This window comes from Hemitrygon akajei, chromosome 17, assembly GCF_048418815.1.
Source record: "Hemitrygon akajei chromosome 17, sHemAka1.3, whole genome shotgun sequence".
NCBI lineage: Eukaryota > Metazoa > Chordata > Chondrichthyes > Myliobatiformes > Dasyatidae > Hemitrygon > Hemitrygon akajei.
The window spans coordinates 90,177,927-90,197,591 of record NC_133140.1 but is presented as its reverse complement, the minus strand read 5'-3'; the positions used below and the strand labels follow the sequence as shown (position 1 = coordinate 90,197,591).

The 19,665-nt window shown below is 45.0% G+C and overlaps 1 protein-coding gene across 3 annotated transcripts in view; it reads right to left on the bottom strand.

Moving 5' to 3' along the window:
- acsf3 (acyl-CoA synthetase family member 3) overlaps positions 1-19,105 on the bottom strand; it is a 143,613-nt gene extending 124,508 nt beyond the window's left edge. The window contains exons 1-2 of one of the 3 annotated variants that reach the window (XM_073070528.1): positions 18,076-19,105; positions 13,666-13,821 (exon numbers count right to left, since the gene is read on the bottom strand). In XM_073070528.1, coding sequence (XP_072926629.1) covers positions 13,666-13,821; positions 18,076-18,795 — 876 coding nt within the window. In that variant the 5' untranslated portion in view covers positions 18,796-19,105. The remainder of the gene's footprint in view (positions 1-13,665; positions 13,822-18,075) is intronic. The other 2 variants (XM_073070527.1, XM_073070526.1) reach the window with 2 other exon arrangements.
- Positions 19,106-19,665: the final 560 nt, after the last annotated feature.

Here is a 19,665-nt window from a genome sequence, read left to right as displayed (position 1 = left end):
GATAGCCTTTTCAACTTTACTAGCTAGGAGAGCTATCTTGTTATACTGGAAAGAATCTAATCCGCCGACTGTTTTCTATTGGCTCTCCTCTATTATCTCATGTTTAAGCTTGGAGAAAAATTAGAAGCCGGACCTTTGATACATCTTTTAATTTTGAGCAAGTTTGGCAACCCTTTATTCAATATTTTCATATGATTTAATTTATTTTTCTTTATTCTCTTTGGGGAAAATCCTTATCCGTGAAGGTTCGGAGGTGACTGGAAGGATGTTCTTTCTTTTTCCTTTTTTTAAATTTTTTCCTCAAATGGACTGCCCAATCTTTCTTTTCTTTTTCTCTTTTTTTGTTCTTATTTAGTTCAGTGGGGTTTTTTTCCCTTATATAAATAAAATTTTCCAATTTTTTTTTTACGACCTGTTAAGAGCAGTTGTGGCTTTTGTTATTATACTGTATCTATAACAGCGTAACTTTATACCTATTTGATTTTGACAATATATACTTTTCTTTATTGCTGTTTATATGTCCTTTGCATTATCTGTTTGCTGAACTTCTCTTCTGATTTGTATATTTTTTTTACTGGAAATCAATAAAAAGATTGAAATGAAACGATTTTCTGCAGCTTCTTCCGGTCTTGGACAGGACAACTTCCATACCAGGTTGTGATGCACCCTAGAAGAATGCTTTCTACAGTGCATCTATAAAAATTAGTGAGGGTTTTAGGGGACAGGCCAAATTTCTTCAGCTTTCTCAGGCAGTAAAGGCGCTGGTGGGCCTTCTTGGCAGTGGACTCTGCTTGGTTAGACCAAGTCAGGTCATTTGTGATATTCACCCCGAGGAACTTAAAGCTTTTGACCTATTCCACCTGCGCACCACCAATGTAGATGGGGTCATGCGGTCTGCTACTCCTTCTGAAGTCAACAACCAATTCCTTCGTCTTGCTGACGTTGAGGGATAGGTTATTGTCTTCGCACCATGGTACCAGGTTCTTAATTTCCTCTCTGTACTCAGACTCATCATTACCTAAGATACGGCCTACAATTGTGGTGTCATCAGCAAACTTATATATTGAGTTCGATGGAATCTTGGCTACACAATCATGGGTGTACAGTGAGTACAGCAGGGGGCTGAGTACACAGCTGTGTGGGGCACCGGTGCTCAGAGTGATTGTAGAGGAGAGCTTGTCCCCTATTTTTACAGCCTGGGTCCTGTCTGTGAGGAAGTTGAAGATCCAGCTGCAGATCTGAGTGCTAAGACCCAGGTTCCGGAGCTTAGGAATCAGTTTATTTGGAATGATGGTATTAAAGGCAGTCAATGAAAAGGAGCCTTACATATGCGTCTTTATTCTCCAGGTGTTCTAAGGGGGAAGGTAGTGCCAGAGAGATGGCATCTTCCGTTGACCTGTTGCTCCAGTAGGCGAATTGCAAAGCGTCGAGGTTGACCGGTATGTTATGGTTGATGTGTGCCATAATCAATCACTCAAAGCACTTCATAGCAATTGATGTCAGAGCCACAGGTCGATAGTCATTCAGGCATGCCACCTTGCTTTTCTTCAGCACCAGGATTATCGTTGCCTTCTTAAGACATGAGGGGATCTTAGACTGAAACAGGGAGCAGTTGAAGATGTCAGCAAACACTCCAGCTAGCTCGCTTGCACAGGCCTGGAGGACCCGTCCCAAGATGCCATCTGGGCCTGTCGCCTTCCTTGGACTTATCTTCAGGAAGGCCCTTCTAACGTCCTCCTCGGTCTGGTTCATCCAGAGGGGGTGGGACGCTTCTCTTCTGTTCAAATCTTGTGTAGAATACGTTAAGTTTGTCAGGAAGAGAAGTGCTACAGTTATTGATATTCCCAGCCTTTTCTTTGCACCCAGTGATCTCATTTAGACCCTGCCATAGTCTACTGGCATCCCTCTGATTAGCCTGGGCTTCCAACTTGGCTCGATATTGCCTCTTGGTGCCCTTAATGGCTTTCTGGAGTTCACGCCTGGATTCCGTGTAGTGACGGGTATCCCCGGACTTAAAAGCTACAGCTCTAGCCTTCAAAAGGGACTGGACCTCATAATTCATTCAAGGTTTCCGGTTAGGGAATATCCGGATCATTTTGCAAGACACACAGTCCTTTGTGCATTTCCAGATAAAGTCCATGACAGCTGAGGCATACTCATCAAGGTTAGCTGCCAAGTCCTTGAATACTAACCAGTCTACCGATTCAAAGCAGTCATGGAGGATCTCATCCGTTTCCTCTGTCCACCGCGACACCACTTTTGACACCGTGACCTCCCGCTTCAGTTTCTGTTTGTAAGCCGGGAGGAGGAGTATGGACTGATGGTCCGATTTTCCGAAGTGAGGTCATTGGACGGAACGGTAGGCATCTTTGACTGCTGTGTAGCAGTGGTCAAGTATATTCGAGCCTCTAGTGGAGCAGGAGACATGTTGGTATAACTTTGGCAGCACTTTTCTGAGGTTGGCCTGGTTAAAGTCCCCAGCTGTAATGAGCAAAGCCTCTGGATACCTGGTCTCAAGTTCACTGATGTTGGCATACAGTGTATTCATAGCACACTCTGGGGGCGAATGTAGACCACTGTCAGTATGACCAAGGTGAATTCCTGTGGCAGATAATAGGGACGACACTTCACCGACAGATGTTCCAGGTCCGGACTGCAGGAGCTTGTCAGTGCCACTGTGTCCGAGCACCACGCAGTGTTGATCAGTAGGCAGACTCCACCTCCCTTCGTCTTGCCCGAAGACGCCGTGCGGTCCATCCGATGGATCGAAAATCCCTCTGGCCGGATGGCATAGTCAGGGGTGGCAAGGGAGAGCCAGGTCTCTGTGAAACAGAATACACAGCAGTTCTGCATCTCCCTGCAGTAGGTGAGTCTCCCTTTAAGATCATCCACCTTGTTCTCAATGGCTTGCACATTAGCTAGTAGACTGGTGGGCAGAGGGCCCCTAAAGCCCCTCTGCCCAGCTCTCTTCCCATGCTTCCTCGGTAAATAGTGCATCTTTACAGGTTTCCATTGATGCAGTGTGTTGTTGGCAGCTCTTTGAGGTTGATGGACGCGTCCCGCGGGGATCGATCGGCGGGTCGCGTCATCTGTGCTCCAGGTCGGGCCGAGTGACGGGGGAGGCTCCGCTGCCACTTCCAACTGCCGGGGGCCCGGGCTGTTGATCGGGTCGGGCCCCGAAGCTGACACTTAATCATGGAGGGCCGGGCTGCCGGCTGAAACAAGTCCGTGAACTGAGTCACAGTTGCAGAGGCCTCTGCTCTAGCCGAGCCCCGGGCTCGATTTCTGAGGTCGGCAGCGGAGGCTTCACTTCCAGCAGCTGTGGATGGCCACCAACGGGGCTCTACAGTGGTCACTCCGGGGAAGCGTCTGGGGTACCTTGAGGTCTCCGACGTCACTTCTGTGTGGTCGTCTGCTTTGGAGAGGTGCTGGTTGGAATGGGCCGCATCTCCAGGCGCTCCGACACGGTAGCAGGCCACGGGTCTCTGGGAACATGGTGGACCTCGGACCAGGCCTTGCTGATCAGGTCCAGGTGCGGTCCAGAGTTGAAGAAGCAATTCTGGTGCGTCGGTGATCTCCAGCTGGGTCAGTAGCTTCGTGAGGGTGTTGTTGATCTTGCTAGATGTGGCAAATTGGAGGTTTAGAAGGGTTTCTCGGGTATAGGATAGTGTAGAGGGCAGTTTGCTCGGGAGAGCACGCACAGAGTTGCCAGTTACCAGTGCCATTATCAAATGCTCTGTTCATACCTGTCAGACTGATAATGTCTCCACCGAAGCCCACTCGAAATTATAGTCCCATCAGGGCCCCGCCAAAACCCCTTGTGCCTCTCAGACAGCACAGGTATGCCAGACATGCAAGTCATACATACGTTTCAGGGGGACGCCCCTGAAGAGGAACACAGACTATGGTCACAGATGAGCTGTAAGGAGGGTCCTGTGATGGGCCTCTGGTACACCCCTGCAGGACAGGTCTGCGTCCCTACCAGTTTCTACCAATCCTCCTTGATTATATACATACTTGTACTCACCTCGGAAAGGTCGGAAGGGTAAGCAGTTTGCTGCAAACGTAGTAGCATTCGAAATTGCAGTAAGCGGCAACAAAGAGGACTAAAGCATGTTTAATATGTCGTAAGAATAATGTGGGAAAGGAGACACCCTGTGTGTCGGGCGCCACTCCCTTACGTGGAGGCCCCTTTTCCATGTTTACAAATTGATTTTATTGAACTACCTAGAGCATATTGTTACAAATATTGCTTAGTGATCATAGATGTGTTTAGCAGATGGATCAAGGCAATCACTGCCACGAATAATACAGCCCTGACAGCAGCTAAAACACTGTTGCGAGAAGTATGGGTTACCAGAAATATTGAGTTCAGATAACAGTCCCCACTTTGTAGCAAACGTAAATGACGAAATCTGTAATGCCTTATCCATCAAACAACAATTTTATTGCTCTCACCATCCCCAGGCTGCAGGTATAGTGGAAAGGGTAAATGGTACATTAAAAACTAAATTGGCAAAACTTACGGAGGAAACGGGGCTTAATTGGTTAAAGGTATTGCCTTTAGCATTATTCCATATGAGGGCAACTCCCCGAGAAAAAACGGGATTGCCACCAGCTGAAATCTTCTCTCCATGGGGTTCCGCACAGCCTCCCACCCTTGATATAAATGGGCTACCTAACTAAGATTCTCCAAGCTTTACATTCACAGGTGCGCCAGGCATACAATACGACAAGAGAAGGCGACTACCCCAATATTGAACCCGAGGACTACGTACTAATTAAGAACTGGTGCCGTGACAAATTACAGCAACGGAGGAAGGGACCATTCCAAGTACTGCTCACCACGCCCACGGCAGTCAAGTTGGAAGGACAACCGCGGTGGATACATCGTACTGACTGTAAAAAAATTACGGACTAAGGAGCCTATTAGGAACTTCACCATGTACTGGGCCATTGTCTTTTGCCTTCTTTTTGTGGGCTTCCAGTCAACTAGAGTCATACACAAGGGTGGGAGCAGTGGCCACCGAAGACATGGCAGCTCCCCACAGGTTAGAACCATCTTTTCCCCAAGGTCCACACAGGGAATAGTTCCCCAAATGCCATGGCCAAAACATCCCCTTGCCCATAATACTTTCCTGTCCCTTTGCTACAACTATGCCAAACACCAAGAAACAGGGGAACGTTGGATATGTGTGCAAGTAAGAGGCATCTAAGATGGCGGCATGACACAGCTTGCAGTGGCCACTCCGGAGCTGTTATGTGTTATTTGTTAAGCGGGGTGCTGTGTGCAATCCTAATCTGATGAAAAAAGGACGTGGGAGCACGGAGGAACACCGGGAAATCTCCAGGAAGGCCTTCTTCGTTGCTGCTGCTGCTGTGAGGTCCGGGTCTCTGCTGAGAAGAACAGGCCCCCAGTCCTTGGGGTCGCGTTGCCAATAGCCATTGGCGGGGGTGTCTAAATGCACTCGGCAGAGGATGGTGCTCAGAGAAGCTGTGCCAGAGGGGTTGGTCGGAGGCTCGGAAGTTCGACGGACTAAGAGTCCACTGTGGTCGGGGCGCTTTCATTGTGTGCTGCGTCTGCAAGGCTCAGTCCGGCGCCGTGGAAGTCCATAGTGGGGGTATTCCCTTCTGCCGCCTGCGTGGGATGATGAGTCTATCGGGACCCTGAGGACTTGTGGAAACTGTGTGGTGGTTTCTTTCGAACTTATAGTCTTTTAACATCTTTGGACTATTTTTACTGTACCCATGGTCTTTTTTTTTATCAATTATGGTATTGTTTGCACTGTTGTAACTATGTGGTTTTGTGCAGGTCTTGTAGCTTTAGTTTTTGGTTTGTTGGGTGGTAGAGTTGGTCTCTTGACTTGGTGTGTCTGGGTAGTCTTGTTTTATCTGGTGGATTTGAAGCTCCTTTCCGGGGAACACGCTAAGACGGTAGCGTGATATTAATACGCAGCAGCCTCTCCGGACTCTGGATTGGGGATTGCCAAACGTTATGTGGATTTTCTTGTGTAGTCTGTTTTGTCATGTGCTTTTGTGATATCATTCTAGAGGAACGTTGTCTCATTTTTTAACTGCATTGCATATGTGGTTTCTAAATGACAATAAACTGAAACTGAACTGAACTGAAGTACCCTCGCATGGAAAAACTATGGCACAGTTGTCAGTGATCCCCCTCAATTCTAGCAAGGAACTCTCTGCTTGGGGATTCTCTAAAAACACCCGGGGTAGTGAAGTCCCGAATTGCAAGGGGACCCCGAACGATTACAAATGTCAGTGTTTTGAAGGGTGGTACCTCAGGTCCTCGTTGAATATGACCTCCTCCCCTGAAGCCTCTTGGCCGCACCTACGTGTGCCCCGTGCCCGGGTGGCAAATACAACTTGTTGCTGTAATCGCCACGGGAAACTTTTCCTGGGGAACAGCAAATGCAGCATCTATAATTATAATGTTAATGGCGGGCTTTTCCCTTCATCCTTTGAATAGCACCTATTGGGTTTGTGGGGATAAAGACTACTTGTGACTACCTGGAGAAGTGATCAACAGGTGGGACCAGCAGCCTGCCCAGAAAAAAATGGAGCGGATGCTTTTATCTAGCTTACCTAGTCCCCAACCTAAGGGTAGTGTCCAAGCTGCAGGATCACCCGACTGGCAGAGGCAGATACGGGGAATCACGGAATCTGAGAGATTCTGGATGATTGCCTTCCCATCTTATGGCACGGCTAGGAACTCCCAAGGAATCATTAAGTTTGCAGCTGCCCTGGATGAATTGACAAATGAACTGCCAGCGCTCTGTTAGGCACACAGACTCAGGCGGCTGAGGTGATCACGGAAATGTTAGCCATCCGACGAACAGTCCTACAGAATCATACGGCTTTAGGTTTTATCCCAGCTGAGAAAGGGGGAACCTGTGCTATCATTGGCACAGAATGCTGCACCTATATCCCCGATGAGTCTACTAACATTACGTCCCTCTCTGAGCACATTGCCAAGGAGATCAACAACATTAAGAAAGTAGGGAAGGCTTTACACGGGTTCACCGAGGGGTCTAAATAATATGTGGAGCATGATATTGCATTATGGCCTAATAGTTGTACTTATCATTGTTATAGTTACTGTTGTATGCTGTTTTTGCCCACTGATAACTCAATGCTGTACTCGGTCGCTTTCTCTGTAAAAATTACTGCTTTGTTGATCATGTAATGATCAAAAGGAGGAATGATCAAAAGGAGGGAATGATGAAGTATGTAAAAGGGTTAGCAAGCGAGTTAAACAATAGCAGCCTGTTTTTCTGAAAGAAACTGCTGATGATCAGCAGTTACTGCTAAGCCATAGAAACACAGAAACCTACAGCACAATACAGGCCCTTTGGCCCACAAAGTTGTGCCGAACATGTCCCTACCTTAAAAATTACTAGGCTTACCTACAGCCCTCAATTTTTCTAAGCTCCATTTACCTATCCAAAAGTCTCTTAAAAGACCCTATGTATCCGCCTCCACCACCGTTGCTAGCAGCCCATTCCACGCACTCACCACTCTCTGAGTAACAAACTTACCCCTGACATCTCCTCTGTACCTACTCCCCAGCACCTTAAACCTGTGTCCTCTTATGGCAACCATTTCAGCCCTGGGAAAAAGCCTCTGACTATCCACACGATCGATGCTTCTCATCATCTTATACACCTCTATCAGGTCAGCTCTCATCCTCCGTCGCTCCAAGGAGAAAGGGCTGAGTTCACTCAACCTATTTTCAGAAGGCATGCTCCCCAATCCAGGCAACATCCTTGTAATTCTTCTCTGCACCCTTTCTATGGCTTCCACATCCATGCTGAGTTATATTTCATCTGGGAGTTAGACAGTGTTTCAAGGTCTTTGTGCAGTCATGCGCAGAGATAAGACCAGCCTGTTCTGTGTACGTTCTGTCCATTATACCTATTCTGTAATTTCTCTCTTGGTACTATCAAGTAATAGATAAGTCTGACTCCAGCTTGGCATGTGTGGGGTATCTGAACACTATATCTCTTCTGTAAGGGGAATTGTGAGTTAGTTGGTGGATCAGGAAGGAACAGTCACAGAAAGACTGTTCCTGTTTGAGCGACTAACTGAGTAAGCCCCGGGTGCTTTGAATACAGAGTTTGTACTTGTATGGTCCCCTGAGTGACGTTATCCAGATTCAACTTCCACAAGTGGAGTTAAAAAATTGCAAAGGTAAAAAAAAACCATGACGGGAATCATATAAAGGCCTCCAAAGAGTTGTCAAGATGTGGGGTTGATATTGCAAAGGGAGCAAGAAAAGGCAAGAAATAAGGCTAATGTCATATTTGTAATGGGGGACTTCAATATGCAAGAGGATTGGTAAAATCAGGTTGGTGTCAGATTGCAAGAGAGGAAATTTGTTGAATGCCTATGAGATGACTGTTTAGAGCAGTTTGTGTTTGAGCCTACCAGGGGAAAGGCTATCTAAAAACCCAGATCTTATTAGGCAGATTAATGTAAAGGAACCCATAGGAGGCAGTGAAAATAATATGATTGAATTCATACTGCAGTTTGAGAGAGAGAAGCATTAGTCACATGTATCAGTATCACAATGGAATAAAGGGAATTACAGAGGCATGAGAGAGGAGCTTGCCCAGGTGGATTGGAGGAGGATACTGGCAGGGATAACGGCAGAGCAGAGATGGCTGAAATTTCTGGGAATAGTTCACAAGGCGCAGGATAGATATGTCCCACAGAAAAAGTTGTTCTCAAATGGCAGGGGTACGCAACAGTGGCTGACAAGGAAAGGGCATATTAGGTAGCAAAAGTGAGTGGGACATTGGGTGAATGGGAAGCTTTTAAAATCTAACAAAAGGCAATTAAAAAGCTATGAGGAAAAAGATGAAATATGAGGGCAAATAGTCAATAACATAAAGCAGGATACTCAAAGTTTTTTCAGTTATATAACGAGTAAAAGGGAGGTGAGAGATGATATTAAACCACTAGAAAATGATGCGGGTGAGGTAGTAATGGGGGACAAAGTAATACCAGATAAACTTAATAGGTACTTTGCATCAGTCTTCACTGTGGAAGACACTAGCAGTGTGCCAGAGGTCTGTGAGTGTCAGGGAGCAGGAGTGAGGGTCATTGCTATTACAAAGAAAAAAGTGCTAGGCAAACTGAAAGGTCTTAAGTTGGATAAGTCACCTGGACCAGATGGACTACATCCCAGAGTCCTGAGAGAGGTTGCTGAAGAGATAATGGATGCATTGGTCATGATTTTTCAAGAATCACTTGATTCTGGCATAGTCCCAGAGGACTAGAAGATTGAAAATGTCACTACACTCTTTAAGAAGAGAGGAAGGAAAAAGAAAGGAATTTATATGCCAGTTAGCCTAGCCTTAGTGGTTGGTAAAGTGTTGGAGTCTATCATTAAAGATGAGGCTTTAGGGTACATGGAGACTAATGATAAAATAAGTCAAAGTCAGCATGGTTTCTGTGAAAGGAAATCTTGCCTGACAAATCTGTTGGATTTTCAGAAGATATTTGATAAAGTGCCACACATGAGGCTGCTTAACAAGATAAAATCCTACGGTGTTACAGTAAAGATATTGGCATGGATAGAGGCAGGAGGCAGGAGGCAGCAAGTGGGAATAAAAGGGGCCTTTTATGGTTGGCTGGTGGTGTTCCTCAGGGGTCACCGGTACTTTCCTATTGTTTGTCAAAGAATTGGATAATGGAACTAATGGCTTTGTGGCAAAAGTTTGTGGATGATACAAAGATAGGTGGAGGGGTAGGTAGTGCTGAAGAAGCAATGCGATTGCAGCAGGACTTAGACAAATTGGAAGAATGGGCAAAAAAGTGGCAGATGGAATACAGTGTTGGAAAATGCATGACAATGCATTTTGGTAAAAGAAACAATAGTGCAAGACTCCCAGAAGGTTAATTTACAGGCTGAGTCTGTGGTAAAGAAGGCAAATGTGATGCTGGCATTTATTTCATGGGGAACAGAATATAAAAACAAGGAGATAATGCTGAGCCTTTATAAGATCCTACGACCATAAGACATAGGAGCAGAATTAGGCCATTTGGCCCAGTGAGTCTGCTCCATTATACAAATATGGCTGATCGCTTTTTCCCCACTTCACGGTCTTCACCCGCCCCTTGTAACCTTTGATGCCATGTCCAATCAAGAACCTATCGAGCTCTGCCTTAAATACACTCAACCACCTGGCCTCCACAGCTGCCTGTGGTAATAAATTCCACAAAATTCACCACCCTTTGGCTAAAGAAATTTCTTTGCATCTCCGCTTTAAATGGACGTCCCTCTATTCTGAGGCTGTGCCCGCTTGTTCCAGACTCCCCCACCATAAAAATATCCTTTCTACGTCTACTCTGTCTAGGCCTTTCAAACATTCGAAAGGTTTCAATGGAGTCCCCCTTCATCCTTCTAAATTCCATTGAGTATAGACCCAGAGCTACCAAATGTTCTTCATATGATAACCCTTTCATTCCTAGAATCACCCTTGTGAACCTCCTCTGAACCCTCTCCAATGCCAGCACATATTTTTATCAATAAGGAGCCCAAACGGTTCACAATACTCAGGGTGAGGCCTCACCAGTGCCTTATGAAGCCTCAGCATCACATCCCTGCTCTTGTATTCTAGACCTCTTGAAATGAATGCTAACATTGCATTTGCCTTCCTCACAACCGATTCTACTTGCAAGTTAACCTTTAGATTGTTCTGCACAAGATCTCCCAAGTACCTTGGCATCTCAGATTTTTGGAGTTTCTCCCCATTTAGAAAAATGTCTGCACATTTATTTCTTCCATCAAAGTGCATGACCATGCATTGTATTTCATGCAATGTTTTCCAACATTGTATTTCATTTGCCACTTTGCTGCCCATTCTCCTAATCTGTCTAAGACCTTCTACAGCTTACCTGTTTCCTCAACACTACCTATCTCTCCACCAACCTTGGTATCATCTGCAAACGTGGCAAAAAAGCCATCTATTCCATCATCTAAAGCTTTGATATACAGCATAAAAAGACGTGGTCCCAACACCGACCCCTGCAGAACACCACTACTCCATGGCGACCAACCAGAAAAGGAACCTTTTATTCCCACTCACTGCTTCCTCCCAATCAGCCAATGCTCTAACCATGCCAATAACTTTCCTGTAATACCATGTACTCTTAACTTGTGAAGCAGGCTCATGTGTGACACCTTGTCAAAGGGCTCTGAAAGTCCAAATATACAATATCCACTGCATCCCCTTTATCTATCCTACATGTAATCTCCTCAATGAATTCCAAAAGGTTCATCAAGCAAGATTTTCCCTTCAGGAAACCATGCAGACTTTTTCCTATCTTGTCCTGTGTCACCAAGTATTCCATAACCTCATCCTTAACAATTGACTTCAACATCCTCCCAACCACTGAGGTCAGGCTAACTGGTCTATAATTTCATTTCTGTAGCCTTCCTCCTTTCTTAAAGAGTGGAGTGACATTTGCAATTTTCCAGTCCTCTGGCACCATGCCAGAGTCCAATGATCATTACTAATGCCTCCACAATCTCTACAACTACCTCTTTCAGTACCCTAGGGTGCAGTTCATCTGGTCCGTGTGACATATCTACCCTTAGGTCTTCCAGCTTTTTGAGCACCTTCTCCCTTGTAATAGTAACTGTACTCAATTCTCTTCCCTCACACCCTTCAACATCTGGCACATTGCTAATGTCTTCCATAGTGAAGACTGAAGCAAAATACTCATTTAGTTTATCTATCATCTCTTTGGCCCCCATTATTTTTTCTCCAGCCTCATTTTCTGGTGGTAGACACCGATTAGGCCGCACTTGTTGTACTGTCAACAGTTTTGGGCCCCAAATCTCAGAAAGAATGTATTGTCATTGGAGAGAATTTAGAAGAATGCGTGGGGATCTCGTTATAACCTACTAAATGTTGAAAGGACTAGACAGGGTGAATGTGGAGAAGATGTTACCCAAGGTCAGTATAACTGGAACTGGAGGGGTAGCATTTTGGAGGAGAGGAAAGGAGTAATTTTTTTAGTGATAAAGTAGTGAATCTGCGGAATGCTTTGCCACAGACTGCGATGGAGGCCAAGCCCATAGGTATATTTATGGTGGAAGTTGATCATTTCCTGATCAGCAAGGGTATCAAAAGATATGGCGAAAAGGCAGGTGTAAGGGGTTGCATGGGATCCAGGTCAGCCATGATGGAATTGGGAGTAGACTCAATAGGATGAATGGCCTAATTCTGCTCCTATGTGAAACAAGAGAAAATCTGCAGATGCTGGAAATCCAAGAAACACACAAAAACACACACATACACTCAACTGAACACCACTCCACTCCCTTTGCAATTTTTGCTCATTTCTTTCTCAATTCCTGCTAAAACATTGTTTACATTTACATTATTTATTATTCTATTGTAATTTGCCCTTTACTGTGCCTATTGACTTGTTTATTAATTATTGTACTGTCCTGCACTGTTTTGTGCACTTTATGTAGTCCCGTGTAGGTCTGAAGTCTAACTGAGTTATTAACTCATCTCCTTCCACTTAGGCCACGAACTTATCAATCACTCCTGATGAGTTATTAACTGATGAGTTACTAACTTCAAACTTTCTCCATAATCACTCAGAGTTGAACTGCATGTAACGAGAGCTGTATAACTCATCTCCATAGACCACAAATGTATCAATCACCCCCGCTTTCTGGAGGTCCAAGATCCGTATGCTCCACAACCACTGGACTGTATGTGTAAATGTAGGAGGGGACTATGATGAAAAATAAATGTGTTAGGTTTTCTAAAATTGACTCCTTCGAACTCCTTAGGCCACGAACTTATCAATCACCCTTGTCTCTCTCTCTCTTTATTTATATATATATATATGTAAATCCACATTCAAATTTAATTGTCATTCATGGATACAGCCAAATAAAACAGCATTCCTACATGGCTAAGGTGTAAAATGAATCCAGCACCACACCACCTCTGGTGTCTCTCCTGGGCAGCTTCAACAGAGGCCCAATCCACATTACCACTGAGGCGACGCAGCTCCCACTATTGGTCTCGCCAATAGGCAAGTGAACCAGGCTTGCAGTATTCTATATTACCAATGTCCAGAATCTTCGATCAAGAGGAAAACAAGACAATCACTCACTAATACACTGCACATTGTCTTTGCACACTGACTTCAGCAGCAACACAGCCACACCAGGTCCAACTCTTCCACTAAAGAGCAACTCACTGATGTGGTAAACCTGCAGTACTTGAAATTCCTAATGTCCAGCAGTGTCTTGTGATCATAAAAAAGACAATAACATCTTTGGATGGATCTGGAGAAGCTGCTGCGTCCAAGCACACTGCCATCTTACCAGAAGAATGACAAGCAGTATGATCAACCATCACCAGGAATGCAAGGTTGTGTGGTCCCCTTGTCTCCAAATTCCCCTATTTGACAGACACAGTCACACAAACCCTCTGAACAAGTACAGTGCCATGTCCCTTCTCTGATACTTAATCAAATTTCTTGCATCTGGCATGCTGCTGGGAAGTGGACTGCAGAATCAAACCAAGCCTTTGTTAGTTATTAATGAATTCTGCAACGTTTTTCTTCCACAACTCCCATTATCCTTCTAAGCTTTGAGGAGTGCTCCCTGCTTACCTGCTGAGCATTGAATTCTGGCAGCATCACACAGGCAGCACCGACCCAGAGTGGACACAGTAGTTTATTAACGATTCCATGCAGATGGTGTAGAGGTAATACATGCAGGATAACATCGTCTTTGCTCCATTCCCACTGCTTCACCAGCGAGGTTATCTGCAGAATGGTGAATGTTATTGGTTACCAATATCACACCCCGTAGCATTAACACGCAAACTAAATGACTTTAATGCTAATGCACACACACTGACTTTAATAAGATTAAAAGACATAGAAGCAGAATTATGCCAATCAGACCATCAAGTCTGCTCTACCATTCCATTATGTCTGATTTATTATCCCTCTCAACCCCATCGCCTGACTTCTCCTGTAACCTTTGACACCCTAAGCAAGAACCTCCTCTTTAAATATACCCAATAATTTGACCTGCAAAGCCATCTGCAGCAATGAATTCAACAGATTCACCACCCACTGCCTTAAGAAATTCCTCATCTCGTTTCTAAATGGATGTCCTTCTATTCTGAGTCTGTGTTCTAGACTCAACCACTATCGGTAACATCCTCTCTACATCCATTCTATCTAGGCCTTTCAACATTCGATAGGTTTCAATGAGATCCCCTATGCCTATACTTTGGCATTGACTCGTTGGGTTTGGTCTGAGCTGTGTTGCTCTATGACTCTAATACCTAGTATAATTAACATAGCGGTGGTAGATGAGATTTCAATTGTAACATTTAAGGGATGTTTGCAGAGAGTTATGAATGAGAGGGATATGGTGGACTATGGACCAGATGCAGGTAGATGTAGCAAGACAGAAGACCATGTCAGCACAGACTAGATGGGGCAAAGTACTTCATGACTCTATATTAATCCTTCCAAAACATTAATACACTAATATCGAAAATACTCATGTATGGAATGTATGCTAGTGTACCAAATACATAAGCTCAGCTCACCCACCCAATATCTGAAGTATCAACTTGAACATTCAGTGCCTGTTTTACTAGATCTTGTCTGCAGCTGTAGTATTGTCTGAAATATTGGCTTGTACTGACAATTTGTAGTGCTATTCCACTCTGATTTGGGCTTTATCATAACCTCGGTCCAAACATGGCTGCAGAGCTGAATTCCAAAGGCAAAACGAGAGTGCCTTTTTGTGATAACAAGTCAGCATTAAACACAGAACATACAATAATACAGCACAGGAATAGGCCCTTCACCCACCGTGTTGTACCGAACCAATTAAATTAGTAATCAAATACCCAACTAATCTAATCCCCTCTGCCTACATAATGTCCACATCCTTCCATTTTCCTCACATTCATGTGTCATCTAAACGTCCCTTCAAAGTCTCTCATGTTTCTGCCTCCACCACCACCCCAGGCAGCACATTCCAGGCATCCACCACTCTGTGTAAAACAAAATTCTCCGTCACATCAACTTTCACCTTAAATGTATGCCCTCTGGTATTAGACAGACACTTCAACCCTCGGGAAAACAGTCTGTCTACTCCATCTGTGCCTCTCATAATCTTATAAATCTCTATCAGATCTCCCCTCAACCTTCACCAATCCAGAGAAAACCTGCAGGTAAGTGTCCAAAAGTCCTGGTACAATGAAAGCCAGTGGATGTTAAAATTGTCTCTATGGTTGGAGGCACACACTGCTCAGAGGGAAATTATTAAGTCCCAGGACCACTCCAGTGGTTATAGATTCATAGTCATAGAAAAGTACAGCACAAAAACAGGCCTTTCGGACCACTGGCACCATGCCAAGCAATTGAAAGTGGCTACTCCCATCAACCTGTACCAGGACCAGAGCCCTCCATACCCCTCCCATCCTTGTCCAAACTTCTCTTAATCTTTGAAATCGAGCTCGCATGCACCCCTTGCGCTAGCAGCTCATTCCACACTCTCACAACTCTCTGAGTGAAGAAGTTACCCCCATGTCCCCCTTAAACTTTTCACCTTTCACCCTTAACCCATAACCCCTAGTTGCAGTCCCACCTAACCTCAGTGGAAAAAGCCTGCTTGCATTTACCCTATCTATACCCCTCATAATTCTGTACACCTCTATCAAATCTCCTCTCAATCTTCTATGTTTTAAGGAATAAAGTCCAGACCTATTCAATCTTTCCTTATAACTCAGATCCCAGTAACATACTTGCAAATTTTTTCTGTACTCTTTCAACCTTATTTACTTCTTTCTTGTAGGTAGGTGACCAAAACAGCAAACAATACTCTGAATTTGGCCTCACCAATGTCTGACACAACTCCAGCACAACATCCCATCTCCTGACTCAATACTTTGATTTACGAAGTTATGTGCCAAAAGCTTTCTTTACGACCCTATCAACCTGTAACACCACTTTCAATGAGTTATGGACGTGTATTCCCAGATCCCTTTGTTCGACTACACTCCTCAAAAGATGCATTTAAGATCACGCCCATCTCTTATGGCTATGCATGGGTGATCGTCCAAAGGACCAATTTGTCCTTTTGCTCTTGACATATCTGTAGAATCCCTTCGGGTTCTCTTTCACCTCGTCTTATTGCCCAATAACATATCAAATATCACACTCTCTCACTGGGACTTCTATGTACTGATTAAGGAAACTTTCCTGAACACACTATGTTTCTTGCAACAGTCTGCGATCTCTCTCCAAATTAGTTGCTCTAAATCCCTCGGACTGTTGGGTGGTCTGCAAAATAGCCCCATTAACATGGTCATATCTTTCTTATTTCTCAGTTCCACCAATAACGCCTCACTAGGTGAGTTCTCCAGTCTGTCTTGGCTGCCCCTCCTCCTTTAATCCCTCCCGTTCTGTTGCGTCTAAGCCAACAGAACTCCGGAACATTGAGCTGTCAGTCCTGCTCTCCTGCTACCAAGTCTCACTAATAGCTACAAAACTATAATTCCACATATTGATCCATGCCCTGAGCTCATGTGCCTTTTCTACGATTCTTCTTGCATTGAAATATATGCAGCTCGGGACATTAGTCGCACCATGTGCAACCTTTTAATTTCTGACTTTGTCATCTGTCCCCAAAATCTCTTCACTATCTGTTCTGGCACTCTCATTCTCATCCTTCTCCACTACAGAGTTACAGAGAAACACACCCGTCAGCTCATCTAGTGTATGTCGAAAGACATGTAAACTGTCTTGCACCGGGACCAAAGCCACCCATATCCCTACAATCCATGTACTGATCCAAACTTCTCTTAAACTTAGAAATCAAGCTTACATGCACCACTCTCACAACCCTCTGAGTGAAGAAGTTTCCCCTCAGGCACTCCTTAAAATTTTCACCTTTCACTCTTAACCTGTGACCCCTGATTGTAGTCCATCCAACCTCAGTGGAAAAAGCCTTACTTGCATTTACCCTATCTGTAATCCTCAAAATTTTGTAAATCTCTATCAAATCTCCCCTCGATCTTCTATGTTCTAAAGAATTCAGTCCAGACTCTGGTCCTCCAGACCCGGTGACATTCTTTCCTGTAGGTAGATGATCAAACTGTACAAAATACTCCAAATTAGGCCTCACCAATTGGCTTATACAACTTCAACATGACATCCCATCTTCTGTACTCAATACATTGACTTACGAAGGCCAATGTGCCAAAAGCTTTCTTTATGAACCGGTCTACCTGTGACGCCATTTTCAATGAATTATGTACCTGTAATATCAGATTCATTTGTTCTACCACACTCCTCAGTGCCCTACTGTTCACTGTGTAAGACCTGGTATTCCTAACTGAAGTGCAAAACCTCGTACTTGTCTACATTAAATTCTATCTGCCGCTTTTCAACCCATTTTTCCAGCTGATGCAGATCCCTCTGCAAGCCATGATAATCTTCCTCACTGTCCACTACACCCCAAATCTTGGTGTCATCCACAAATTTGCTGATCCAGTTAACCACATTATCATCCAAATCATCTTTCGACTTGTTGAGAAGTTTTGCTAGCTTATTTACTTACTTCCCATTACACCACTGGCACTTAGGGCAGCAATGATCTTCCATCTCCATCTCTGTTTTGCTAGTTATTAAATGCGATGATCTCACTAATGATAACACAAGCTGAATCATTAATGATTCTTCACAGCTCCCCAGCAAACAAAGGTGCCTGCATGCAATGAAAGGTTGACAATGCAGGCATGGACTAACAAGGGATGTAAAATTCATGCCAAGGCAGTGCCAGGCATGACCATCTCTAATAAGAGACAGTATAAACATTCATTGGTGTATCCACTAAACTGATGTCTGTGAGTCTGGGCCAGGGGCTAGAGGCTGGATGCTCACACTCCCCACCCTCTTTTGGGCTGTACATTTTAATATATCTTATAATAGCATGCTGAAAGGCAGCAGCAAGCTCAGTACATGGATTAAGGAAAAAAAGTGGAAAATCACCTGACTCTGCAAGATGCCATGGGTGGTGAGGACTCCTTTGGGCTGTCCTGTTGTTCCACTGGTGTACAAGATCATGGCTCCTCTGGCTCTCCAGTCTGTCACAACATAGGTAGCATCTGCCACTGGAGTGCCAGCACATTGGTCTGGTTGCATGGTGTCAGGGACCATTCGGTGGGACTTATACAATGGAAGGCATTTCACCTGCAGTTTGTTAGCAACTGGTGTAACCCATTTGATGTAATTCTCCTCCACGATGATTAAAGTGCTTTGAGAGTCATGGACAACATACTCCAGCTGAGAAGCTGGGTGCTTATGACTGAGTGGTACTGCAACACCACCACTCATCCAGGAAGCCCACTGCGCAATCACAAAAGATACATCGTTTGGACACAGGATTGAAATTCTCTGCTCCCGAATATCACCATCAAAACAACCCAAGGCACTCTGAATCTCCCTTGAAAGGGCCTGACTGCACCTATATAGATCCCTGTATGTGTAACGTCCACGATAATCCACAATAGCCAGTCTGTCTGCAAAGTTAGCAGCCCTGGTGAAGACCTGTTCTGTCCTTGCGAACGAGGATGCTGCTGTACCCAAATTCCTCTGCAGACATTTATGGATCTTTACACTCCTAACAATGGCTGATGTACATCGGCCCCAACACCGGACATAGTAATAAGACACCAATTCAGGTGTGATACTTAATAAATTGGAAAGCATGGTACAACCCACAGCTATCTGTACAGCTTTATCGCCGTCCTTGCAGTTTTAGATAAAATATATCCTTAGAATACTAGTGGTTGAGGAGTTATATCGGTCTGTTCACTCTGCCCCCTCAGCAGGTGTCAGTGGAGCTGGAAGCCGATACTCCCTAAGCCCGCTGTGAACGAAGCGTCTCCCGCAGGTTCGACATAAAACAAGCTGGGGAGGCAATCAGAGCTCAGGAGCTGTCGAGACGGGAAAAGCATAGGGGTCTGAGACTTCGACCTTCACCCAGCTCCGCTAGGACAGGAAGTGAGCCGTCACAGAGAGTCCGGGTGCTGCAGGAGCGGAACAGCAGTCCGAGCCAGAGGGTCCGGGGGAGGCGGATTGGCTCGGACCAGTCGTCGCTTGGGTGGTAACGTCGGTGTTCACATTCCGCAAGTTGGTCGGAACGGGCCATTGGTACCGTTACTAAGGGTTTATCCTCTCAGATGTCGGTTAAGGAGGTTTGCGCTGGCGTGTTGCATGTTAATGCGTGAGGAACTGGGCTTCAGAACCTGGCCTTCAACCAGAGGCCAGTGCAGAAAATAAGTTATTGGCCGATGTTGCTGTTGACATGGTGCCCACCCCCCCAGCCCCACCATCTCGACGTCCCCCGAACCCTCCCTCCGCCTTGGGGGAGGGTGCATTCAATTCAGACAGCTCCATTGTAGGAAGGTTGTGGGGCCTTCCAAGAAGGTGCAGAATAGATTCACCGGGATGCTGCCTGGGTCAGATGGTACAGGGGATGTTTATCAGAATGCTACCTGGATTAGAGGGCATGTGGTATAAGAACTGGTTGTTTTCTCTGGGGTAGTGGAGGCATAGGGGAGATCTGATAGAAGTTTG